Raw genomic sequence first — 27,705 nt, 5'->3', positions numbered from 1 at the left:
GTTAGGTTTTGTATTGGGGATTTTTCTTGTTTCTTGAGATAGGCCTGGATTGCAATGTATTTTCCCCTTAGGACTGCCTTTGCTGCATCCCATAGGGTTTGGAATGTCATGTTTTCATTTTAATTTGCTTCCATATATTTTTAAATTTCTTCTTTAATTGCCTGGTTGGTGCATTCATTCTTTGGTAGGATGTTCTTTAACCTCCATGCATTTGGAGGCTTTCCAAATTTTTCCTTCTGATTGATGTCATTGTGATCTGAAAATATGCATGGTATGATCTCAGTTATTTTATATTTATTGAGGACTGTTTTGTGACCCAGTATGTGATCTATCTTGGAGAATGTTCCATGTGCACTCAAGAAGAATGTGTATTCTGCTGCTTTTGGATGAAAAGTTCCGAATATATCTGTCAAGTCCATCTGGTCCAGTTTCTTTATTGATTTTCTGCCATTGTTGTAAGGGGAGTATTAAAGTCCCCTGCAATTACCATATTCTTATTAACAAGACTGCTTATATTTGTGATTGATTTATATATTTGGTTCCTCAAGTTGGGGGCATAGGGGGCATAAACATTCACAATTGTTAGCTGTTCTTGATAGATAGACCCCATGATTATGATATAATACCCTTCTTCATCTCTTGTTACAGCCTTTAGTTTAAAATCTCATTTGTCTTATATAAGTATGGCTACTCCAGCTTTCTTTTGACTTGTAGTAGCATGATAGCTGGTTCTCCATCCCCTTACTTTCAATGTGAAGGTGTCCTCAGGTGTAGAATGAGAATCTTGTAGACAGCATATAGATGGATCTTGCTTTAGATCCATTCTGTTACCCTGTGTCTTTTAATTGGGGTATTTAGTCCATTTACTTTCAGAGTTATTATTGAAAGATATGTATTTAATGTCATTGTGTATCTGCAGGTTTCATGCTTCTGGTGATGTCTCTGGTCCTTTGTAGTCTTTGCAGCATTCCACTCACAGAGTCCTCCTTAGGATCTCTTGCAGGTCTGGTTTAGTGGTGATGAACTTCTTCAGTTTTTGTTTTTCTGGGAAAGTCTTTATCTCTCCTTCTATTCTAAATGACAGCCTTGTTGGATAAAGGATTCTTGGCTGCATATTTTTAATATTCAGCACATTGAATATTTCCTGCCACTCCCTTTTAGCCTGCCAAGTTTCAGTGGACAGGCCTGCTACTAGATGCTTTCAGAATTCTCTCTTTATCTTTGTATTTTGCTAATTTCACTATGATATGTTGTAGAGAAGACGTATTCTTATTGAATCTGAAGGTAGTTGTCTGTGTTTCTTGGATTGGATGTCTTCTTCCTTCCCCAGATTAGGGACGTTCTCAGCTATAATTTGTTCAAGTAAACCTTCTGCCTTTTTCTCTCCCTTATTCTGGAACTCCTATGATACAGATATTATTACCTTTCATTGAATCAGTTCTTTAATTTTCCCCTTATGGCCCAGTATTTTCTTATCTCTCTTTTTCTTGGCTTCACCATTTTCCATAATTTTATCTTCTGTTTCACTTATTCTCCACTCTGCTTCCTCCATCCTTGCTGTCACTGCATCTAGTTTATTTTGCACCTCATTTACAACATTTCTTAATTCATTGTGGTATTTCTTAGTTCCTTGATCTCTTGTAGCAATAGATTCTCTGCTGTCTTCTATGCTTTTTTCAAGCCCAGCTATTAATCTTATGACTATTACTCTCAATTCTTTACCACATATATTGTTTATATCTGTTTTGAGCAATTTTCTAGCTATCATTTCTTCCTGGAATTTCTTTTGAGAATTCTTCTATTTCATCATTTTGGCTAGTTTTCTGTCCTTTATGTGTTTTAATAGCTTGTTATATATCCTGCATATTTAGTACTACTATCCTAAAAAGGGGTCATACCCTATCCAGGGTCTGGCCCTTAAGGAGGTGTTTTTGGAGTGTGTTGCATGCTCTCTGTTGTTGTGACTCTGGTTGTTTTATCTCCCTACTCATAGTGGTGGTTTGGACTGTCCACCAGGTGTGCTTTGATTTGTTCATTGAAGTAACCCTGGAAAAAATTATAAAAGGGAGGTGGTGGAAGAAGCCTTATTACATACAAAGACAAAAATGACAGGGGTGGGGAAAAAGAAAAGAGAGAAAAAAATTGACCAGGTAGAGAATCAGAGAAATTATATGGATTAATCGAGAGAGAGACAGAGAGGAAAATAAAGAAGGAGATACAAAAGACGTGTAGAAAGAATAGATTAAAAATGTCTGCTTAAACCAACAACGAGAAAAGAGTAGGGAAAAATAAGAGGTAGCAAAGGAAGGAAAAAAAATGTGTGTGTGTGTGTATATATACACATGTATGTGTATGTATGTATATGTATACATATATATACATCATATATATATATATATAATAAGAATTGAGCAAGAATAAAATCAGAAAATGCAAAACCACTGGATGGGTATCTGATGGTCCTTTGGAACCAGTGGCTATGCTGGTCTGGAGGAGGGACTGTCTGGTTGGTCAGTGTCAATCTTGCTCCAGTAGATAGGCAGTTACCAGGCATGGAGGAGGGGCGTGGTTTGGTGTAGGCAGATCCTGCTTCCACTATGGGCCTGTTGTTGGTTCCCCGAAGCACCACCTTGTTGGTGATGGGGAGAAAAATGGCAACACCCCAGTCTCTCCTCCCCAGACTGAGTGTCCCAGATCACTTTGTTCAGGCCATCCTCACAGTGCTGTGCAGGCACAAGCAGGCTGGCTTTTCCAGCTCCACAGTCTCCAGTACTTCCCAGGCACTAGGCTGGGATTCAAACCCCACCACTCCTGCTCTGCACCCCCTCCCCCCACCCCATTTCCAGTGAAGTGCCACTCTGCCCAGCAAGCTGACAAAGGGCCTCTGGCTGGCAGACTCCTGCAGGGTCTTTTGTCCTTGAAGGCTATCTACCTTCTTCCCACAGCACTCAAGGGAGGAGATTGCTCTTTCTGACTGCATTTCTGAGCTTGCTGCTGAGCCTGGGATTGGCTCCCCTCCTTCCCAGGCATGGAAACAGGGTGGCCCCAGTACAGAGAAAGCCTTGCAACCCTAGAACAAGTTAGAAATTGGTTCTTCATTTTTTTCCATTCCCTGGTCCAAATACAATCCCTACATTTGTCCAAGTACAATCCCTACACTTCCACAGCCTCTCTTTCTTTTCTTTTGGTCTCCCCACAGAAGAGGATCCCTCCCTTCCATGCCTTCACCACCTGTTTTATCTCTCCCAGTTCTCAATCATGCACCTATGGCCCTCCAAGTTGTTCCTGTGGATGCCTGGAGATGTTTCTGTCACTCTGTAGTCCATATTCCTGGACTTCCAAGTCTTCTGGCCTCAACACTGCTGTGTTTGGGGGACAAGGGAACTTCGGGTACCCTACTTCTCCACCATGTTGACTCCTCCCCTGAGCCTGGGATTCTTAATGCTCCCAGAGAAATGGTACCCCCAGTTGTAGCCACCTGTGCTCTCTGCCCCTCCTGCCATTCCATGTGGCATTCTGGCAGATCTTTGGGACTCAGAAAATGGGCCTCAGGGGACTCAGTGGGGCCATCTCACTCAGAGATCCTGTAGTCCTGTTTCCACCAGAGTTCTCCATCTGCGCCTGGGCTCTGGGGAACCCTCAGTGAGAGGAAGCTACAGATGAATCTTCCTGAAACAGTTCACCCACAGCAAATTCTGTATGTGTAGGCTCTACACTGCTGGCATATTTCTATAAGGTTGCAGTGTAAATTAAATTTCTGTAAATCTAATCCTCTACTAGAGGGACACTTAATGCCATTCCAAAATGCAGTATCTTATGTTTTTTTGCCTGGCAATGGCTTATAAAAATCCAGTGTTAAGTAAATCTATAGCTCCTGACTTGAGGACCAGGTAGCTACTGATTTATAAACACAGGTATCCACTAGGAAATGTCTTACATTTAAAGGAATATTTTCATAAAGCCAGAAAAAAACTCTGGTGATGCAAATAAGCTCTGCTTATTAGGATACTTTGTAAATTTGGAGTTCCTTACAATGACACTAGTGGCATATCCTTTGGTGTGCATCCACAGTACACCAAAGATGGAAAAGAAAGAGACCTGGAGGCTGGGGCTCCCAAGGCAGTTTTGGGATTTACAGGGGTAGCTGTGGGCAGATGAGGGCTGTTCCACATGGGGCATGGTTCGAGGAAGATGGAAGGGTCTGGCACAGCTCCCTCTGCCTGCTGTTTTTCCACCTCTGCACCTGTTTAATGCTCCCTGCTTCTGCCACTGTAACAGGATCCTCCCTGAGCCTAGAAATGCGCCTCTTTCTCCCTCTTGCTGCAAAGAATGAACAAGCTCTGGATGTCACAGTGAGCCAGAGTGAACAAAAAGTCTCACTGGCCAGGCAGGAGGCCCTGGTTGGAGAAAAATGAGGTAGCCAGGACCAGCGCTGTACCGCCCTTCATTATCAGCCCCTGTGCCTGGGAGAATTCTCATTGTCCTGGTGTGCCAGGAGAGCCTGTGCTTTACCTGGGGACCTGCTAGTGACGGAGGAGGGACAGGAAGGAAGACTCTTTGGGGAGTGAGTTCTCCTGGATCCACAGAAGCATGTAAACACCCTCATGTAATGATCCCTCAACATGGGCTGCATAGTTGGTTTACTAGTAACGGGGTAAACTGTAGCACAGTAAGCCAGCCTTTGCCCGGCTGGTTCTGTATATGTTCTAAGCTGTGTGTCTGGTAAAGATGGAGAGGAGGGGGGACTGTGCTAGTCCATGAATGTCAGCCTCTGTCATCTGGAAACTCATGCTCAAATCAATAGAAGAAACGTGGCTGTCGAGGCTGATAGTACATGTTTTGCCTTCTGTTACCACTAAGTAGGGCAGTGTCCATGTTGATGCCTGTGGGTCAGGAGACTAAATCTAGGAACCACAGATTTAGTGGCTGGCCTGGGACACAAGGCCCAAGCTGAAAAGGCAGTGTCTGAAAGAGGCCTGAGGGCATGGGGTGGCAGACTGGTACCCAGTGATATTTGAATATGTGACTTAGAAGGAAATGTTAAGATCACCTGTTTCCTGGGGTGCCTGAGGGGCTTTGTCAGTTAAGTGTCTGACTTTGGCTCAGGTCATGATCTCACGGTCCGTGAGTTCAAGCCCCGCGTCGGGCTCTGTGCTGACAGCTCAGAGCCTAGAGCCTGCTTTGGATTCTGTGTCTCCCTCTCTCTCTGCCCCTCCCCAACTTGTGCTCTCTGTCTCTCTCTCTCAAAAATAAATAGATATTAAAAAATGAAAAAAAAAAAAGAGACCACCTGTTTCCTGCCCATTGCAGACAACCACTCTACAAATCCCCATGGAGGTTGTCGGCCAGGCTTGGCTTGAGCACACCCAGTCCTGCGTGTTCACTGAAGCCAATTTCCATTCATTAGCCCCAAATTCTAGAAAGACCTTTCTGGAACTGAATCAGTCTTTCTCTGCACAATTTCACTTACTGGTCCTGACTCTGCTTTCTTATTTCTTGACAATGTCTAAATGCCTCTTCTTCACAATAGGTCTCTAGATATTTGGAGATGATTATTCTCCTGATTCTTAGACTTGTCAGCACCGTGTAACTTCCCTCCAGAAGTTCTCTTTCTCCTTCCCCTTCTCGATGTTATTTCTCTCAAACCATCCTTATTTCTTTTGCCCAAGTCCACCTTTCCATCTTTCTGCATAAGGAAAAGATCAGAAATTTACTTTGATGTAAGATTTTCTTCCACTTCTGGCTCCCAGAGAGCTTGCTTGCTTGCTCATCTTTCAAAGCACTCAAGGCTTTTGTCATGGACCACTATGAGTTCACCATGCTGGAATTTCTCAGATCAGGCATTTTCTTCCCTACAGACTTCTTTAACTTCTTGCTTTCTAGGCAGTTTTCGAAGGTTACTGATGGGGGTTCTAGGGCGCAGGCACGCCTCAGAAGATGTGGTGACTTTTCTCTGGAACTGAAGCATCATTACTTCAAGAAAAGTTGGAAATATGTGCTGGGCTTATGGTCGGAGAATACAGATTTTTTCATCCAAGTGACACGTAGAGGGAAAAATTCCTAACTTTTTCCTCAGCTTTTCAAGGAACTGCAGCTACCTCCCATTTGATCTGATTTTGTGCACCTAGATTTGGTTTGTGGTAAAATCGTAGCCAGAACTGCACTCATCATGTTTCCTATGACACTATGTCTCCTGTATTCCTTGCTGTGCTTCCTGGTATGGCAGCTGGAATGTCACAGCCACCGGGCACTGTAACTCCCACCTCTTCCTCATCCCTTCCCCGCATTTGAGTTGTGTGACTTCCATCTCAGAGCTGTCTTTCAAAGCCAGCTTCCTCTTTCTTCTCCTGGCTTCACTGTTTCCCGCTTGTAGTTTTCTGTCTTCTCCAGTCCAATCTGCCTGAGGTCCTCTGCTGGTCTTTCTGTGCCCAAAGGATAAAACCCAAATACATTTTCTTGGCATGAGAGTCCCTTCCAAATCCACACATTCCCTCTTTTGACAAATATCCAATGAACACTGACCCTGGGCTGCTGACTGTGCTGCACACTTTCTTCCTGCTGTCCTTTGTTCCAGTCTCACTGAACAGGTACACATTTTCCCAGATACAGAAGACTCCTTCAGATGCCATGTGTCTTTCCATGTCTCATTCCCACTTCCCACAAAGCTCCTTCCATCTTTCTCTTCCTACTCACCTCTCAAGCCCACTTAAATGTCAACTCCCTATGAAGTCTTCTTTGGTTCCTGCAAGAGAGTTGGTCATTCCTACTTATGATTCCCCATTGATAGGTTCATATTTCTGCTGTATAACTTATCTTGTGTATTTATTTACTTATATGTCTTTACTTGCTCTTCTCTTGGCTCTGACCTCCTTCAGGCAAAGAATATGTTTTATTTCATCCTTTTATCTCCGGTTCCTGGTACCATGTCTGCCACATGTTAAGGATATAATAAGAGAATGAAACCCCTCAGTATGAGTAGCATGTTCTGGGACTGAATTAGATGGAAGGAGAAAACAAGTGGGTGAGGCTCCCAGCTCTAGAATCATACTGTATAGGTTTAAATTCTAGTCCTGCTACTTCTGGTGTGAACTTGTACAAGTTGTCTTTAATCGAGCTTAATTTTTTCTCATCAGTAAAATGGGTAGAATAATAGGATTTTCTTTATCAGGACTATTTGGTGATAACTAAAAGCACAGTTTGGTTTATTTCAAGGTAAGTGCATTATTCTTTGTGAGGGGTCTCCTGAGAGTAAATATGGAAAACAATAGAATGGGGAATCTTGAGAAGAGGGAAAAAGAGAAAATGTAGAGAGTTTAATTGAGAAAGAGGAAAGAAAGGAGGGGCAGTCTTTATCAAATTCTTTTTACTGAGTTTCCATACATTAATCAAATTTATCACTTAAAACCCACATTTTTTTTCTCCCTAACTATAGCCTGAATTAATCTATTCATTGATTTTATAGTTATAGATAGTTCAAAGTAAATCTTTCACAGTGACAGGTACTTTTCCCTTAGAGCAGGACTCACACACTATGATCCTACAGCATAAAAGTCAAGGGCTCAGAACTAACACCATTTTCATATAGACTCAGAAAACAAGAAAAAGAGAGATCCATATGGGAATGTTACTGAGCTGAGGAGAAATGGAAGCATGGATGCTTGACCACATAGACAATAAAATCAGGTAATTGAAAGAGACCCTTATCAAGACTGGCAATAAAATCAAGAGTGAAGATTCTTTTGCCAGGCTGGAATAGGGGATCAGCATGATCAAGGTATTAGAGTGGGTTAACTGCTGGAATAAACAGTCCCCAAATCTCAGTGAGATTTATTTAATTATTTATTCATTTATTCATTGCTCAAGTCCAGTGCAATTTATGAGATGGTTAAAAGGAGAGTGCTTCATGAAATCATTCAAGATTAAGACTCTGTCCATGTAGTCACTCTGTCATCATCTAGGGTCTCAGTGTCCTCCTCTGGGTCCTGGTAAACAAGGAAAGAGAGAAAGGTCTAATGAGTTGGGCCTGGGTTCACATTCCACTGCCCGAACCCATTCACATGACTACATTTAAATGCAGAGGAAGCTGGGGAAATTTGTGTATCTGTGAACCCAAGGAGAAAGTAGAAATAGCTTAGAGAACACTTTCCAGTCTGCCATGAGGGATGGAATGCAATAAGGTGGTGAAGTGCAAAGCCCAAGATTTAAGTTCAAAATGTCAAGTTCACAAATGTAAGATATAGGTGGCTTGGCTCAGCAGTTAAGACAGAAACAAAAACAAATCAGGTTGGAAAAAACGTGGGGCTCTGGTTGGCCATAAGATTACTGTTTAGCCAAGAATACTTTCTTCTTCAAAAAAAGGAATGCGGGACACCTGATTGGCTCAGTCAGTTAAGGGTCCGACTTTGGCTCAGGTCATGATCTCATGGTTTGTGAGTTCAAGCCCTGCGTCAGGCTCTGTGCTGACAGCTCAGAGCCTGGAGCCTTCTTTGGATTCTGTGTCTCCCTCTCTTTCTGCCCCTCCCATGCTCATGCTGTCTCTCAAAAATAAATATTAAAAAAAATTTTTTAAAGGAATGCAAATGTGCCAACTATATTTCAATAAAAAAATAACAAAAATTTAAATGAATTTAGTATACAACTACTAAAACAAAAAAGGAATGAAATATTCAGGTGTGTTAACAAAGGAAATATATTTCCTTTACATACACACACACACACACACACACACACACACACACATGAAAGATCATAGACTATCTTCACTCTTTTGGTTAGCTGTGTGTCCTTGACTAGGATACTTAAATTATCTAAGCCTCAGCTAGCTCAGCTATAAAATAGGACTAAAGTTGTGGTGTATATCAGTGTATCAGTTAACTACTGCCATAATTATGGACTTAAACATAACCCCCATATTCAGCTTCAAACAATATCATTTTTCTCGCTCATGTATCTGGAGGTTGACTGAATTAGTATGCTTCAGGCTACAGGTCTGCAAGGGGGCCATGTGGTGTTTGGAGAAAACACCAGGTTGAAAGAGAAGCACTTGCCACTAAGTGGGGGAAGCAGTGCTCATGGCCAGGGCAGGCAGGCCAGAAAAAAATATGCAATGCCTTTTTAGGTCTTGGCCCAGTGTTGGTGCCTGGTCACTTCTGTCCATATCTGTTTGTCCAGAGTGAAGCCACATAGCCAAGTCCAGTGTCAATGGGGAAGGGAAATGAGGTCCATCTGTATGAGTGATGGGTACTGTGAAGTCACATATCAAAGGGCATTCTACAATAGGTGAGAATGAAGATTCAATCTGCCACACTGATATTTATAAGGTGGTGGTGATGATTTAAAAGTATGTAAAGCATCCACTACCATGACTGGTAACATAAGGGTTCAGTAGATAGACACAATGATGATAGTTACAATGATGATAATGATGTATTCAGAAATTGTATCCTATACTCTCCATGGCTCAGAACACAGCTACTGAATTGTGTTTAATTTTGGTTGCCATCTTTAAAAAGAAACACATTAACAAGCTAGATTGCATGCAGAGAAGTTTTAGCATAAGAGCCTAGGAATCTAGAAGCTATTGAAGGAACAAAAAATACTTAGTCCAAAGATCAGTTCACATAAGAAGTAAATACACCCAAATTCCAGAAGGGCTATCTCATTGCAAAAGGAATAAACTTGTAGAACAGTGGAAGGAGCTGCCAGTCTGGGGGAATTCTCTTAGAGTTAAGTAGATAATGGGAAGCCCATGGACATTTGCTGGGGAGAAGCATGGCACGGGCTGTTAGCTTGCTGAGCAAAGACACGCACGACGGGAGGCAAAGAGTAGTGAGCAGAGCCATTTTATCCACAGTCGAACACATGAGCTGTGGGGAGCAGGTTGGGAGGTCAGAACAGAGCTGAGGTTTCTGAGTGGGAAAACACAGATCTTAGCTCCCCTTTCAGTTCATTGTGGTCTCACAGATTCACTGGCCCTTCATTCCAATGAGTGTGTTGTATTTCACGTTGATTCTACAAACACACTGCCCTCAGTGCCCTCTTCAATCCCCCAAGTCCCAAATGGACAGTGTGAGATTCGCCAAGCAGTGACCCAGTCCTCCTCCTCTAAGCTTGAGTCTCCCCTCCCCATTTTTCCCAATCAGCCTTAATTAAACTGTTTGAAAGCTACAGCTTGATTTTAATTAGAGCAAAATTGGGAAGATTAGAATGAAATTGGCCAATCATTGTTTACGGGCCGTTGTTTGAGAACACAGCAGGCTGCTAAATTACTACATGCTAGGTTTCTTGAATTCTACCAGATAGTGGGAAGGACAGGGGCACAGGGGCATTGGGGGAGGGCTGGCCCCATCTCTGCTCTGGTGCCTCCTAGGGTTGCATGGACTGAGGTATTATTTAACCAGCGGGATCCTGGACTGAAGCCTTTCCTGTCTTGGAATTTCTCCCTGGTTAACAAGGCCAAAGGATTTCCTGGGAAGTATGATAGAGGCGTACCGGGATCCCTGAACTTGAGCACAGGTCATAGCCAAAGGCAGAAAATCATTCATGAGGTGGTCTGGTTCTTGTCAAACTCTACCACTGATAAAAGGAGACTTGGGTCACTTTTTTCAGTTTCTTTGTCTCTTCATTTTTAACCTATAAAAGGTTAATAGTTGAGTAATGATATTTCTGCTTCCTTTTCCCCGAGGTTCTTGTATAGATAAAATAGTTGAGCTTGTGTGAAAATTGTGTACAAACACTTTTAAAAAGGAAAGGAAAGCTTACACCAATGTAAGAGATTATGGTTTTTATTATAATTTCTTTTTATAGCTCAGATTAATCATGTCTTATTCATTATAGCAGTAAAGGCTCTAATAGCTAAGTACATTACAGTAATCTGTTGTTGAGATAGAAATCTCCTGATGATGTGATGTGTCTAGAAATACTGCCTCTGTACAGGATCCAAGACATGATATATCCCTCAGTCCCTAAAATTGTCCAGCTAAAGAATGTGAAACCATCTTAGGTATCTCACTGAGGTAAATAACTCAATGGTGGCCCGAGTCCTGTGGTGGGAGCAGTAGCCCTGGATGTGAGGTATACTGGCAGAAGGATGAAAAAAAAAAAAAAAAAAAGGCTTCTTTGTGATCTGGGACTCTTCAGGAAAATAAGCAGTGCAATCCTCTGTGGTGTTTATTGAAATGCCTGTGTCAAATTGGCAAGTCTCAAGCTAGCTGGGGAAAGGCAACTCTCCAAGAGAAAGGTGAGCTCTGAGAACAAAGACGTTTGCATTTATCCAGAACTGGTTGGTATGTGAGAAATTTTCCCATGGTCATTGGTTGACAGTTCACATAGACAAAGTAAAGTCACAGGAAAAATGGAAAGAAAACTATTTGTGTCTTTAGCTAAGGCCAATTCATCTTTTTTTTTTTTTTTTTTTTTTTTTGCTCCAAAGTTCTTAAATATTTAATTCAATGACCTGTCCTGGGTCTCCCTTCATTTTTCAAGGAAAACCAGTCATATTTGTTTTTCTTCCAAGTATGGTTCCTACCAAAAACCACCTTTTGGAGAATGAGAACTCAGTCCCTTCAGCATTTGGCAGTCCCTTTGAACACTGAAGGTTGGAGGAGGGTGGCCCCCCAAAAGAGGTTATTGGAAATAGATCAGGAAGGCCAAAGAAGAGAGAAGGACAGTATTTCCTATCATGACAGCCTACTCTTTCTGCCATTGTTTTAAAACTGGTGCTTGGAGGTGGGCATCCTGGGCTCCACAGCTGGCATAAGACTTCTCCCCAACCTCTCTGGGAGTCCCAGCGCCTATTCTGAGAACTGCCGCCTGAGTGAGCAGGTGACGATTGGTTAGCTCTGCTGGAAATGGCATTGATTGTCTCCCCAGTAAACACAACCTGGGGTCTAACTCAGGAGGAACAAATGGGCTCCTAATACTCAAGGACATACTGATGCTGGGACGGGGTTGTGCCAAGCCTGCAAGGGGGCCACCCCAGAGGGGGTGGGTAGAGCTGCATATTCAGGGTACAGGAAATGAGACTTTCCAAATGACAGCCATAGTGGTGGCCTTGGAAAGGTGCCTGAACATGCTTTCCACACAGAAATGGAAAGATAGGTCTATTGGAAAACTGGTAACTATTAATTCACTATTAGCCCAAGGTCTCGGCACAAGTACCTGTGTGGTAGGTTGCAGTGTTCGTGATTACTAGATTTCAGCCTCATTGAGGTATAGTTGTGTTTTTATTTTTAGACTGTGGACTTCCTTGTAAAATACTCTCTCCTTGAAGGCTTCATAAGGAAGGGAGGTTTCTTAGGTAATGTCTCTTCACGGGGGCTGGATCAGTATTCTCAGTTTACAAGCCAGAAAGGTGGTGCTTCCGCACCGAGCTGCTGGAAACAGCACCGGGATGGAAGATCCCCAGCTGTGCTCTTTCCAAGTCCTTCAGAGCCAGGAGCCTGGGGTCTTGCAGGGGGGCACACGTGCTGCCAGAGTTCTCGTTGACCTTGTATTACTTGGAAGAACGCAGTGCCATAGCGTGGTGGGTGACATTAGACTTAGAGGCTGTGACTTGGAGACATTCTTTACTTACAACTTTCAAATTAGGAACACCTTGTAGCCAGTTAGTATTCTCATCAGAGCCCCTTTTGCTTCAAACCCAGAGCTGGTCCAGTCCCAAAGTCCTGCAGAAGCTACTGTTGCCCGAGCTTGGCGTGGCTGTGATTCTGCTTTCTTATTACAGGCCCTTTAGGTTCTGGGAAAATCCCTAAGTTCATGGACAACTAGAAACGTCATTTGTGGGTGATCTGGACCATTAGGGTTGAGCATTGTGGGACACAGAAAGCTACCATCGTTTCAGAATATATAGAGAGATTTTGGATTTTGCCTACCATATTCTCTGTGTTGGTGTGTACAAATGCTATAACACACTGGGTTTTAGCCTCCGGTCTGGATTATACCTTTCCTAAATTCTGTTTTGGTTGTTATTAATAACTTTAGGGGCATGTTAACCCTTTGGCAAAAATGTATGTTGTTCACTCTGGGCTAATCTAAAATATGGTGGAAAATGGAATCAACTTCTTACTTATAGCAGCCTATTGGAGCACCCTTTCCGGGTACCACTTGAACAGCTTTGCAGGTGGAGTCCACGTTGGAGTGTTCTGGTCGCCCTTTGCTTTAACCGGGGAGCCCTTTAGTGGTCTCTGCTGTTCTAAAGGCACTTTCCACAGGGGCTTCACCACTGTTGGAGACGTTTGCTCTCTCAGACTGTTTACTGCCTGACAAACACAGTGGGGGAAGATTTTAAGAGAAATGGCTAAATTGAAATGGAGATTTACTTGATGTCTTAATTGAAACAAAGATGATGGCTTAATTGAAGTAGTGTGTTAATATAATTGATATATAGAAAACATCCTTTTCCTAGGGAAAAAAAGAGCCTTGATTATTTTATTACTGGAAAAAAACTGCTAAACGAGAAATCGGAAATGAACATTTATTCTCTGAATAGCTCAGGCTGCCTTCCAGTATTGCCTTCTGAGGTTTTCAGATGCTGGAAACAACCAGGTTAATAAGTTCTGTAAGTACATTTTTACCACTTTCTGGCTCAAACTTCTTTCACAGATGTTTCCCCCATTATTTTGATTCAATGAAGGGCCCCCAAAGGGCAGGGAAGAAACTTAGCGAAGTAGAAGAGAAAACCACCAGTCACCCTCCGAGCCTGAACCTTCTTGCCAGCAGCTGAGGCCTATGCCTAATTCTGGGCTGATACCTGCACAAAATCGTGGTTGTTCTTTTGGGTCTCACAGGGTCGGTAGACTAGCATGGTGCTAAAAACTGTGGACTACAAAGCCAGATATCTTCTATTTAAACCCTGACTCTGCCACCTACTGGGTGTTCCCCAGTGGGCAAATTAACTTATTTGTGCCTCAATTTCCTCACCCATAAAATGAGGATAATAATATTTTCCCCCTTGTAGGGGTGTTTTGAATATTGTATTGGTTAATGCTTGTAAGATGCTTGGAATGCTTGGCACATACTAAGAATTCATTAAATGTTAACCATTATTTTTTATTATTTGCTCATAAAATGCTTCCTAAGACAGTATCATTCACTTTTTCTAAGTCATTTGTTATTCTGTGTTATGATTTCCTGAGAAGCCATAGGAGTTGGAATCAGGCCTTTATCTTTGATTTCTCCCATGGTACTCTGTATATGGACTTGATTTTAACTAGGTCTCAATTTCTCCTTCTGCAAATGGGTGTGCTGAAGCCACCTTCATCCAAAAAGGTTTTGCTTTGCTGTATGTATTTTGGATGTACAGTCAATTCATGTTTATATAGAGAACCAAAGGAATGAAATGTCCCAGGTGATGAAATATTTTCATTGAAAGGTAATAAACATGTAAAAGTAATTAGAATACCATAAAATACACTTAGTCTACACAAGGGAAAATAGCGTTACAGAAACAGCAGTGAGGTATTGACCTGGGTTTTAATCTCAGCCACTTTCTAATTCTGTAACTTCATGCAAATGATTTTCTCAACCTCTCCGGGTCTCGCTGTTGCTGTTGTCACCACCATCATGGTTGTTAAAAGCACTGTGGTGGGGTCAGGACACTAGCTTTTTGTTCTGGTTCTGGTACAAATTGGTTATATTGCTTTAAGCAAAGTGCTTCCCTCTCTTGTTTTGCGGTTTTCAATCATAACGTAAGAGGAGAGGAATAGACCTTCTCAACGGGTATGCTTGCTGGCACCTGGTGGCACTGCAAGTGGATATGGATAGGTATAGGCATGGCCATAGGTTGACCCTTCTGCTCTTGGGGCAACTGGGCAAAATCTGGGCAGCATATTTTGCTTATTTCCTCTTGTCTGATCCCAGTGCATCCCATGGAGAATTTTCAATGTACACAATAATATGAAAAAGATTGGCAAATAGGACTAAAATGTTCCTTTTAATTCTAATAGCCCAAGTTTCCCTCTTGATAGTTGAGTGACATCAGGCAAATTAGTTTTCTGAGCTTCCACAGCTTGGTTCATTTAAGTAAGATGTGCTCAAAACTCTTTCTGGTTTGGGTAAAATATATATTGTCCCAAGTCTGATGTTGGACAAAAGAAGACGAAGACTAAGGAAAAGTGCCTAACTCCAAGATTGTTGCTTCTTTTGGTGACCTTGAACCTTAGCAGTGTGGCAGAAATTGTTATACCCATTGTAGGGGGGTGGGCTGCTGATCATTAACATTAGATATAAACCACAGCCAGAGTCTGGATGGGGGCTCCATACTCACTGGACTCCAGAGTGTTGACCATGGGTTCAGAATGTACCTCAGGGTTTGGAAGTTGTCCATGTCCACTGGAAGAGGGCCCAGACTCAGTTTACCAAAGCATAAGAAAATACCATCAGTGCCTTGACTTACATATTAAAAATGCACAAAATCATCCCTGCAAATTATATTTCTATAAATCAAATCTAATTTTCCCATTGATATGCATACACATTTAGGATGCTTTACTTTCATTTCAGATCAATCATGAATTGGTAGTTGCTCCTATGTATCTCATCTTGTAGCTTTTTTTATCTAGTTGTCAATAATTTGCAAACAATTAAAGGATTAGTAGAGCTATGACAGTAAATAATTGACTATTTTGAATAAGTAGAATAAATGAGAGAATCTCCCATTCAACAAAGATATACTGAACATCCATTATTGTGTTGTTAGAAGCACTAGCATTGTTCTATTGCTGTTGAATAAGACCAAAAGAATCAATCTTGCCTTCATAGAGTTTGTTTTACTGCGAGAGAAAGAAAATTTAAAAATTATTATGACAGTGATGAGTGCTAAAAAAGATACATAGCAGAGCATGGGACAGAGTCTTGGAGAGAGAGGGTGCTCTTTGAGATGGGATGGTCAGGGAAGGCTTTTTCTAGGAGGTACTCTTTGGCAGTCTTGAATAAAGAGACTAAGCAAGCAGTGTGAACACCAATTTTTATTTATTAAATTTAATTAAAGTGGGAGCTACCTCTATGGTAAGGTGATCTTTCCTTTTGGTGAAGGTTTAGACCATTGTAAGAAATTATGAAAAATGGAAGAATGCCTGCTTTTTATTTCTCCTAGTAATTTAATTGATAGGATAGAAATTCTTTATTAGTTGATGAAGCCTATGTGTGGCCTACCGCAAAGCAGGGAAGCTGGGTTTGGTATCAGATTAAAAATACCATCACCATGATCCAAGTCAAGGAGCTTACTGCCTGTGCTTTCTTCTGAGTTTTATGGTTTCAGGGCTTAAGTTCAAGTCTCTAATTCATTTTGAGTTCATCTTTGTGTATGGTGGAAGATAGGGGTCAAGTTTAATTCTTTTGCATGTGGTTACTTAGTTTTCCCATTACCATTTACTGAAGAGACTGTCCTTTCCCCATTGTATATTTTTGGCTCTTTAGATACAAATTAATTGGCCATACATGTGTGAGTTTTGTTTCTGGGTTTCCTGTTCTGTTCCACTATCAATGCGTCTGTTTTTAGGCTAGGCCCATAATGTTTTGATACTATAGCTTTGTAATGTAGTTTGAAATTAGGAAGTGTGATGCCTCCAGCTTTGTTCTTTTTCTCAAGATTCTTTGGCTATTTGGGGTCTTTTGTGATTCCATACAAATTTTAGGATTGCTTTTTTTCTATTTTATGGAAAATGCCATTGGAAATTTTACAGGGATTGCAATGAATCTGTAGATTGCTTTGAATAGAATGGACATTTTAACAATATGGATTCTTCCAATCCATGAACTATCTTTCCATTTATTTGTGTCGTCTTCAATTTCTTTCATCAATGTATTATACAACTTTCAGTGTATAGACAGACCTCTTGCACTCTTCATTAAATTTATTCCTAGGTATTTCATTCTTTTTGGTGCAACTGTAAATGGGATTATTTCTGTAATTTCTCTTTCTGATATTTTGTCATTAGTTTGTAGAAATGTAACTTATTTTTATATATTGACTTTGTGTCTTGCAACTTTGCTAAATTTGTTTATTCTAAGTTTTCTTTGGTGGAGTCTTTAGGGTTTTCTATATATGATATGTCATCTGTAAACAGACAGTTTTACTTCTACCTTTCTGATTTGGAGGCTTTTTAATTCTTTTTCTTGCCTAATTGCACTGGCTAGCACTGCCAGTATTATGTTGAATAAAAGTGACAGAAGTGGGCAACTTTGTCTTGTTCTGATCTTAGAGAAAAAGCTTTCAGCTTGTCACCATTGAGTCTAATGTTAGCCGTGGGTTTGTCATATATGGTCTTTATTATGTTGAAGTATGTTCCCTCTACACATTTTTTGTTCAGGGTTTTTATCGTAAATGGATGTTGAATTTTCTCAAATGCTTTTTTTTTGCATCTACTGAGATAATTATATGATTTTTATACTTAGTTTTACTAGTGTGATGTATCATATTGATTGACTTGCAAATGTTGAACCATCCTTTCATTCCTGGAATAAATCCCACTTGATTATGGTGTATGATTGTTTCCATGTACTGTTGAATTCAGTTTGTTAATAGTTTTTTTGGAGATTTTTGCATATATGTGTATCAGGGATACTGGCCTATAACTTTCTTTTCTTGTAGTGTCCTTGTCTGGTTTTGGTATCAGGGTGATGCTGGCCTCATAAATTGAGTTTGGAAGTTTTCCCTCCTCTTCCATTTTTGGAAGAGTTTAGGAAACACTGGTAGGAATTTTTCTTTAAATGTTTGGTAGAATTCACCAGGGAAGCCATCTGATCCTGGACTTTTGTTTGTTGGGAGTTTTTTTTATTAATGATTCGATCTTCTTTCTAGTAGTTGGTCTGTTCAGATTTTTCTATTTATTCATGATTCAGTCTTGGTAGGTTGTTTCTAGGAATTAATCTATTTCTCATAGATTGTCCAATTTATTAGTATATAATTGTTCATTAAAGTCTCTTGTGATCCTTTGTATTTGGGTGGTATCATTTGTAATGTCTCCTCTTTCAATTCCAATTTTATTTATTTGAGTCTTCTTTTTTTTCTTGGTTAGTCTAGCTAATGATTTGTCTATTGTTCAAAATCTTTTCTGAAAAGCAGATTTTATTTTCATTGATCTCTGCTATTGTCTTTTTAGTCTCTATGCCATTCCTTTCCAGTCTAATCTTTGTTATTCTTTCTACTAACTTTGGGTTTAGTATGTTCTTCTTTTCTAGTTCCTTGGAGTGTGAATTTGGTTATTATTTAAGATCTTTATTTTTTCTTAGTGTAGGCATTTATCACTATAAACATCCCACTTAGAACTACTTTTGCTGCATCACATACATTTTGGTATTTGTGTTTCCATTTTCATTTGCCTCAAGATACTTTTTTATTTCTCCTTTGACATGTTGGTTATTCAAGAGCATGTTGTTTAATCTCCATGTATTTGTGAATTTTACACCTCTTGTACTTTCTAGTTTCATTCAATTGTGGTTGAAAATGATGCATGATATAATTTCAGTCTTCTTAAATCCATTAAAATTTGTTTTGTGACCTAACACATGATCTACTCTGAAGAATGTTCCATGTGCACTTGAGAATAATGTGTTTTCTCCTGCTATTGAATGGAATGTTCTACATATATCTGTTATGTCCATCTGGTCTAATAATGTAGTTTTAAGGCTGATGTTCCCTTGTTGATGTTCTATCTGGATGGTCTATCCATGGTTGAAAGTGAGGTATTGAAGTCCCCTCCTATCGTTGGAACTATTTCTCCTTTCAGATCTGTTAGTGTTTGCTTGATATGTGTAGTTGTTCCCATGTTGGGTGCATAACTATTTACAAATGTTGTATTTTGAGGAGTTGATCCCTTTGTCATTATATAATGCCCTTCTATGTCTCTTGTTACAATCTGGCTTAAGGTCTACTCTATCTGATATAACTACCCCAGGCTTCTTTTGGGTTTCCATTTGCATGGAGTATCTTTTTCCATCCTTCACTTTCAGTATAGGTGTCCTTAATGCTGAAGTGAGTCTCTTATAGGCAGCATATAGTTGTTGCTGTTGTTTTTTTAACCTATTAAGTCACTCTGTCTTGATTGGCCATTTGGCCAGTTAGACATGAGATCAAGTGATTGCTCATCATGCTGCAGTGGGGTTTGGTATAGAAAACACTTTGACAGATATCCCGTACTTTAATTAAAGTCTAGCATTTCCTGTACAAAGGAAATAAATGATAATGTATGATTATGAACTTGCCTTCTTAGATAAATAAAGCCACACAATGGGAATTTTAAAAGACTTTGCTGGAACCTTGAATTATTAGTCGTCTCTTTTCTTTTGTTTCCCTGGTAATATTTGGCACATGCCCCTCCTCTCTGTGTCAGTCTCTATAGTTAGATGGGAGAATTCTATAGGTTTAAATTGGGCATGGATTTTTATTATTTTGGAGCTCTTTTTATTTTTCTGCAGCCCTGTCATTTGTAGTCCATGGATTTGGGGAGAAAGTTAGACCAAACTTCAGCACTGTCATAAAGAGCAGAGTGGGGATAGGTGAGAAGGTTGAGAAGACCTTGAATTTTGTTGTTCCCTAAGGCAATGGAGCTGGTCCTTAAGAGTATAATTTGAAAGGCTATGGAAAAGTACTTTCTCACTAATGGATGTGATCCTTTCAATTTCATCCCAGGACAGATTCCCCTTGGAAATGTGTCCCTTTCAGTGAGGATCAAAGTATGAAGATTAAAGATATAGATGGGACTAGAAAGGAATTTGGAATTTTGCCATCTTATAGAATAGGGCTTCTCAAAAGATGGGTTCTCTTAGGTCTTTTCAGGGTGTCCATATTGACATCTGCACTGATGGCACAAAAACTGTGGTGAATAAAACTACTGGTATCTGTGTTTGAATAAAGGCAGTCTCACCAAGTCACACCAGTCATCTCCATCATTACATACTTGCACCTAAGCACACACACACACATGCTTGTTTTTATGCTAGATTCACATAAGAACGTCCTTGAAGCAGTTAAATTTATTAATTTTATTAGATCTTGACCCTTAAGTATACACCTTTTTTTAAAATAGGCTCCATGCCCAGTGTGAGCCTTGAACTCATGACCTAGAGATCAAGAGTTGCATGCTCTACCAACTTAGCCAGCCAGGCACCCCTACACATCTTTTTAATATTTTGTATGATGAAATATAAAGTAAACATAAAATGAGTCTAAGGCTACTGAAGAATGATGATTGTCTCAGGGAAAGATGCTTTTGTGATTGAATTGTAAGCTGAACTAGTCGCGTTTTCATTGGAACTGAATTTTTCTTCAAAGAACAGCCAACAGATAAACTGTGGTTATTTAGACACTTTAGTGTCTGGCAAACATTTTCTCAAAAAAAAAGGGGGCGGGGATAAAGTAAGCCTACCTCTTCAAGGAAAACAGCTAACAGTATCTGTTGCCAATGATAAAATTTAAGCTTTCAAATGAAAATTAGAATTTTGGAAAACTTGTCATTATGAGCTTGGTAGCAGTTCTAGTACTTAGCAACTTTATGCATGGGATTTGTGATATTAACAAATACGGTGTTTTGACATTATATAATGAAGTATCACAATGTGGAAGACCTGAATAATTCAGTGATCCCATACTTTTTGGATGACCAATGCGTGATGTTTCAAATTCCAAAGGGTAAAAAGATCCATTCAAAATACAATATAGAACACTGGATTTTAATGTAATAGAGTATAAAAAGTGCGTTGGATGTGGTTTCAGATTCCACTCTGTAACCTTTAAGGAACGACATTTGTTGCATTTAGTGAATATCCACAAAGACTACGTAAGAATACACGCAGAAGCAAATATGAGAAAGTAGCCTTCTTCTGGTAAGCCAAATATTAAAGACACTTGCAAAAATGCAAAGTAATACCACTCTTCTTGCTAAATTGGCTTTGTTTCAGAACATATGGTTATGGTAATAAAAATATGTCATTTATGTTATATGTAATAGATTTACTGCTGTTATCTTTAAGTGAACTAATAAAAAAATTCTCCGTTTTAATTTTTAAAGTGGTAATTATCAATAGAGATAAGCCGCATAAATATGGGGGACTCCTTCATGTGTTAAGAGTGTGAACGGGTCAAAAGTTTGAGAACCACTGTTGTAGACCATACTCCTCACTTTCAAATGGGTAACTGAGGCCATGATAGGTGATGCGACTCATCCATTGAGTGGCAACTGTGACTAAATCATATCTCTGCAATCCATTGTTCTGTTTTCACTGTTTGCATAATTGTTTTCCCGTACTACACTACTACATGACTACCTGCATATGAGTAAGCAAATCAGAGACTCCAGTGAGAAAGCAGATGGGAATAGGTTCTGATGGAAGTCAGTTGACAGCCTGGGAATGGGAAGCTGGGTGGAAGGCCAAATGGCCTCTTGCAGGCAGTGGGTGCCTCCATGTGGAGGGATGTGTGTTGAGGGGAGTGAGGAGGGTACAAGTGGAGGAAGAACATGACCTCTTTCAGATTTTATGTTTCTTGTTCTTAAATACATTGAGCTTTTCTTCATCCCTTGACTTTTCCTTCAGGGAGTTTGCCCGTTGGAAAGTAAACAACTTGGCTCTGGAAAGGAGGGACTTCTTCAGTTTGCCATTGCCTCTTGCCCCAGAATTTATCCGGAACATCCGCCTCCTCGGAAGGAGACCCAACTTACAACAGGTTACTGAAAACCTGATAAAAAAGTACGGCACTCATTTCTTACTTTCTGCCACCCTTGGAGGTAAGCAACATCATGATCTTACACTAATTGGCTGTCAGATCATTGAAAATAGCTTTAAGACCCAAGGAATATAGCTTGAGTCTTCCTGGGTCTTTGTTCTTCCTTGCCTGGTATTGCCTGAGAAATATTTTTCTTTCTGGTGCCTTTGAGAGCGGTATAATCTCTTGACATCCAAATTTACCTAGAACATTGCTATTTGCTTATAAGCATCCTCCTGAGGAGGGGATGCGGGGTAAGGAGGTTGGGGGACTGACAGGCTCCTACTAAGCACTTGCCAGCAGGGGGCGCTCCTAGTTTTCTTTTGACAGAGCCTTCTCACCCAGAGGCTTTTCCACATCCTAGTATTTGCTGTGGCTCTAGTTGTCAGACCCATGGGCAAAAAAGCAAATGTCCATTGAGTCCCTGACCCCTGCTTACCTCCCTAAAGATTGGTAACTGGACAAACCAATTCTAGTGATTCTGGGCTGGATAGGGACAAGGTTGGGAGTGGGGATGGTGTACCTGTGGCCAAATCAAAAGCTCTGAAGAGGCAGGGTTCTCTCTGCCCTGGGAAGAAGAAAGCAAGATTTATTATAACATTTAGCTCACTGTCTGATGGACAAAAAGGATGTCTCCAGGGGTTCAGGCCAGCTGCCGGCATGTGGTAGGTGTTGAGTGTTTGATGGGGAAGAGGGCGGGTGAGCTTCAAGGCTTTTGCCCTTTCTGAGGGAGCAGAAATATCCATGGTGACTTCTCATAAACAACTTGAGAGAGAAAATTTTATCTCCCCCATGGAGGTAGATTGCCTGAGACTGAGATCAATAAAGGATGTTAAATGGATAAGCTGGAGGGGAGGGGATGAGCTATGGGATAAAGAATGAAGGAAAAGGAGGAGGGCCTCTCAGGCAGTGATGCCGGTCACCTTGGGCACTGTGTGATGAGACTGTTCTAAAGACAGTGATGAGGAAGAGGTCGTCAGCAGGGGCAATGGGCTCCCTCTGAGCTCTGACTGTTCTGGCCAAGGGTTTCATGTTCTAATTGGCAGGGGATTCAGAAGGCATCACCAATGGACCCATGTTGTTTGCTTTAGGAGAAGAGTCCCTAACCATTTTTGTGGACAAGCGGAAACTGAGCCGCAAGACAGAGACAGCAGGAAGTGCACCTGTAGTTGGGGGCAGTGGGAACAGCTCTGCCGTGTCCCTGGAGACTTTGCACCAGCTGGCAGCCTCCTACTTCATCGACAGAGAGAGCACTCTGAGGCGGCTGCACCATATCCAGATAGCCACGGGGGCCATCAAGGTAACAGCCTGTGGAGTACTGGGAGAGGGAGGGCAGACAGCAGAGAGAAAGCAAGGGGGAGGCTAGGGTCTTAGCCAGCTCCAAATCAGTCAGACCCGACTGATGGACGTGGGGAAGAAGCTTTCTGAGACGAGGCACAACCGTCCCTAAAAGGTGGCCCAGGTCTTCACTTGCACAGCAGATAGTCATGTAGCTTCTACTGGGAGGCAGTCTCCAGCCAACGAACTGTTGGTAGAAAGGCAGACAAGGTCCTTATTCTGCACCTGTTACGTTCTAGTGAGGGATGGGAATTTTACACAGGTAAAAGCAAAGTAATTTTAGATAAAGATAGAAAGAAAAGACAGGGTCATAAGGTATGGATTTCCTGGGGTGGGAAATGAGCAGCTAATATTAGCCAGATTGGTCTGGGGAGGGAACTTTGGGTTTAAACTTTGAGGCTGAGTCTGAATGACCTCAGGGAAGAGTATTCAGACAGCAAGAACAGTAAGTGCTAAGGCCCTGAGGCAGCAACCGGCTTGGTGCCTTGGAACACAGAGAAGACTGTTGTGACTATAGTAAGGTGAACAAGAAGACACTGGTACAATATGACGTTCAGAAGTAGACTGGAATCAGATTACGTGGCCATGAAAAGGAATTTTAATATGTCAAAGTGCAATGGAAAACACCCAGAGAGTTTTAAGCAGAGGAGTGATATGATGCCATGCATGTTAGAAAATGATCCGGTAGTTACTATAACATTAATAATCATAACCTCCATCCTATTTTCTCTACTTATATCTAGGAGAATTCTAGGAAAACTCATATTGTAATAGGGAAGAGAAGACCAATGACGATACTTGAGAATGCTGGATTATTTTATTCTAAATGTAAAGTTAAGATGGCATGTAATGGTCAGTCTTATCTTATATTCTGCTTTTATCACACCCAGAATTTAGATGGTTTTGTTCATTTGTTTGTTGGTTCAGTAGATATTTACTGAACACCTATTACGTGTCAGGTACTGCTCTAGGTACTGAGAATCCCAGAGTGAAGTATACATATAAAGTCCCTGCCCTCATGAAGCTTAAATTCTAGTGATGGAGATGTAATATAATGTCAGGTGGGATTAATGGTATGAAGAAGTGGAGCCAGGCAAGAGGATGGAGAGGGATAGGGACACCACACTTTAGGGAAGACCTGTGTGAAAAAATGCCATTTAAGCAGACATCTGAATGAAGGGAGGGAGCAAGCCACATGGGAGTGAGAGCAGGTGCAATTGCCCTGAAGCAGGAGTGTGCATGTTACGATCCAGAAACACTGCATAATGTAGCAGGAGTGCCGTTACAAGAGGGGTGAAGTAGGAGATGAGGCTGCAGAGAAAACTTTATCTCCCCCTGACGGTAGATTGCCTGAGACGGAGATCAATAAAGGATGTGAAGATCATGAGGGCATTACTGATCAGGGAAGAGAGGAGAAAGAGGGATCCTGGAGACTGATGCAGTGACTATTGCAATGGTCAAGGGAAGAAATAATGGTGGCTCGCTCAGACAAAGCTGGCTGTATAGAGGTAGTGAAAATTTGGCAGATGCCAAGATATATTTTGATGGTAGAGCCTACAGGCTTAGCTAATAAATTAGAAGAAAGGACTCAAGATTAACTGCAAGATTTTTGGCATGAGCAGCAAGATGAACAGTGATTGCATTTACTGAGAAGGACAACAGTGGGGGAGATGCCAATCTGAAAGAAGCAAATCAAGAGCTTGGTTTTAGACACAGTGAATTTGACATTCCTATTAGACATCCAAGTAGAGGTATCTAACAGGCAATTGAATATAAACACTAGGCTTCAGAGAGAAAGGTCATGACTGAAGATGTAATTTTGGCATACAAATATATACACACATGTAGGTGGTATTTAATATCATGAGAAAGGATGAGATGAGATCACTTGAGGAGTGAATGTAGCTGGTAGAGCAGCCCTAAGGCTGCCCAGCCCTAAGGCTGAGTTGTGCAGCACATCAATATTCAGAAATGGGGACTAGGAGAAGGATCCAACAGAGAAGGCTGACACCAGGCAGAAAGGTATGAAGAGAATCAAAGCCATATCACAAGACGATATGAAGCAAGTGTTTCATAGAAGAAGGAGCAGACAACTGCGTTAGATGCTGTTAAACAGTCAGAGAATGGACCTTCAATCTGGCAACATGGAGGTAACTAGCAACCTAGATAAGAGTGGTTTCAGTGTCATGACAGGTACAAAAGGCTGAGTGCAGAAGGTTCAAGAGAGAAAACAAAGCGAGGAACCAGAGGAGTAGAGACAATTCTTTAAGGGTTTTGCTGTAAAAGCAAACAGAAAAAATGGGTGATAGCTGGAGAGTGGTATAAGGTCAAGAGAGGTGGAATTTTTGTTTTTAAGATGAGAGATACTCAAGAATCTTGGCATGTTGATTGAAATGATTCAGGAGAGGGGGAGAAAATGATTCAGAAGTGACAGGAGACAACTGCAAGAGCAACTGGGCAGGCGGGAGGGGTGGTTCTTACACAGGAGCATAAACATCTCATCCTTTGTAGCAGGAGGCATTCAAATGCGCAGGACACATGTAGTAGGATGTAGACGTTGGGCGTCGGGATGCGGATGTCCCCTTCTGATTGATCCTATTTCCTTGATTACACAAGAAGCAGACTCCTTGCCTAAAAGGAAGGAGAAGGGATTACTGAGAGAAGAATGCAGGGGATGGTTTCAGAAGAATAGGAGTTAGGTATTTTAATGGACTAGATAAATGTTGTGGGTTGTTGGGCAGCACGGAGAGCCCATTTGAGACCCATGGTCGTGATTACATGGGAACAGTCAGCATAGCTGTGAGTTTTATCAGCTACACCTGGCACTTCAAGTATAGGCAGGCATGGAGGAGGTGGAGAGTTGATTGAACAGAAATGTGTGTGTGTGTGTGTGCGCGCGTGTGTGTGTACATGAAGATGAAACAAAACGGGAGTTGAGAATATACACAAAGCAGTGATTATAGTGATGGACCAAGGGATTTGGGACTGTTAAGGGACGGCAGGAAGTGAAAAGTTGGTTAGGTCAAAAGATTGGAAGTCTAAGTAGGTTTGATACTTGTTAGAGGGAAGTGACCAGGGGAAGTGCAAGTGTGTGATGATTTATGTTGAGATTGGAGAGAAAGTGCAATTAGCAAAACAAATCAGGTTCTGAACGTGGCCATGAGTGTGGGTGGCTACGACGGGGCTGGAGGACAAGATGAATGGAGAGGGGAGAAGGCTAGGGACCTGGGAGGCCAGGGTATTAAAGGGTTTTCTACATGGATGCTGAGGTCAACAGGAAAGATACAAACCTTTTGGTGATAACAAAGACAGTGGTAAGCAAGCTTAATACTGGAAATCCTTAACAACTGAATGGGACTAACAAGAGAAATAGACAGCAACAAGGAGGGGTCATGGGTGATAAAGTCCTGATGGTTCTGGCTTCAGAGGAGCCAGAGATGGCTAGAGAGGAGGGGGAGCAGTGTTCAGGATAGTTGCATCGCACCTCACTCCTCTGCCCAGCAATGTGAGGTGTGGGAACACAGCCAGCCACTGCTAGGCAAGACTGCAAGGGAACCCCTGTTTTCAGCATCTTCTGGACTGTGCTTAATGCAAAAAGATGAAGCAGACTCTTGAGAGGAGATCAGGGTTATGGAGGACCTTGCTGAAGACTGATCATGAGACCGAGAGAGCACGATGGAAGTTACCTGAAGAGGTCAGATTAAGAGAGGTGCAGTGTCTGGAGTGAGAGCCTGAGACAGGACAGTGGCTGAAGTTAACAGGGATTTAGGGTACCTTTGGGATTCTGGTCTCTGAGGCAGCTTAAAATGATGAAAGAAGACTATTAGTAACATGGAGTGGGTTTTACCAAGAAGACAGAACTCTGGGGAAGCCCCTTTCCCCCTTCAGTCCTGTAGTGAGTCGGCTGTGTCAAAGTGGGAGAAGAATTGGTCTTATCTGGAAATAAAAGGTAGGTCTGGGTCAACAACTCAAAGGTCCCATTAATGTGCCTTCCTGTCCTTTGACCTGACCAGCTTTTCACTTTCTTCCCCCCTTCATGGCCTCGTTTGCCTCACTCTTTGCCTAACTTAGACTCCATGGTCCACCACTATAATCACGGCATTGGATATATCTTCAACTTGCCCCTCACTGCCTTCTCATGTCCATGCCATCCCCTTAATTCAGGACCTCATCAACTCTTGCCCAGTTTCCTTGCATTATCTTTTTAACTAGTCTTCCCGTCTCCATTCTCAGCTTTTCTCTCTTATCCGCCCTCTCTGCTGCCTGCATGAGTGCAAAGCATCATGTACCATCCCCCCCCACCCCGTTTAAACCACTGCGCCCCAGCCACGGTGGCAGTGTGACAATGGAGAGAACATAGGGTTGAACCCAAAAGTCTTTGCTGTGCCACTGCTCATGTGGGCTGCGAGCAAGTTACCAAACTACTCTGAACCTCACTTTTCTTATCCTTAAAACTGTTCAATAATTAAAATATTTTTTACCTTGAAGGATTTCTGTAAGGATCAAATAAAAAAACAGAGAGAGTGCATGAGCCACAGCACAAATGGAGCTTGAAAAAGAATAATTCCTCATCTTAACAAAACCATAAAGCCATTGAAGATTATCCCTAATGGTCTCTTTTGTCTCTTCTCAACCCGTTTCCCCCATCAACCCTTCACTTACAATTT

General features: G+C 41.5%; 2 protein-coding genes across 16 annotated transcripts in view; one reads left to right on the top strand and one right to left on the bottom strand.

Annotated features, from left to right (window-relative positions):
• The window catches only part of BRINP2 (BMP/retinoic acid inducible neural specific 2), a 127,272-nt gene that overhangs the window by 82,917 nt on the left and 16,650 nt on the right, over positions 1-27,705 (top strand). For all 4 annotated transcript variants that reach the window (XM_086693497.1, XM_086693500.1, XM_025921130.2 and 1 more), the window contains exons 3-4: positions 21,532-21,722; positions 22,792-23,000. In XM_086693497.1, the coding sequence (XP_086549623.1) occupies positions 21,532-21,722; positions 22,792-23,000 (400 nt within the window). The remainder of the gene's footprint in view (positions 1-21,531; positions 21,723-22,791; positions 23,001-27,705) is intronic.
• Positions 7,827-27,705, bottom strand: part of LOC147572670 (uncharacterized) — a 33,421-nt gene continuing 13,542 nt past the window's right edge. For 7 of the 12 annotated variants that reach the window (XR_015245908.1, XR_015245905.1, XR_015245907.1 and 4 more), the window contains one exon: positions 23,618-25,669. Coding sequence is in view for 1 of the 12 variants with exons in the window: in XM_086693502.1 (XP_086549628.1) it covers positions 13,077-13,259; positions 15,266-15,330 (248 nt within the window). In the remaining 11 variants the exon portion in view is untranslated. Of the gene's footprint in view, positions 7,983-13,066; positions 13,260-15,265; positions 15,331-19,959; positions 23,226-23,617; positions 25,670-27,705 lie in introns of those variants that run through there. The other 5 variants (XM_086693502.1, XR_015245900.1, XR_015245904.1 and 2 more) reach the window with 5 other exon arrangements.

Source organism: Puma concolor, chromosome E4 (assembly GCF_028749965.1).
Source record: "Puma concolor isolate L17-30 chromosome E4, mPumCon1.1.hap2, whole genome shotgun sequence".
Taxonomy (NCBI): domain Eukaryota; kingdom Metazoa; phylum Chordata; class Mammalia; order Carnivora; family Felidae; genus Puma; species Puma concolor.
The sequence above is the reverse complement of the archived record's forward strand: the minus strand, read 5'-3'. Positions and strand labels throughout refer to the sequence as shown.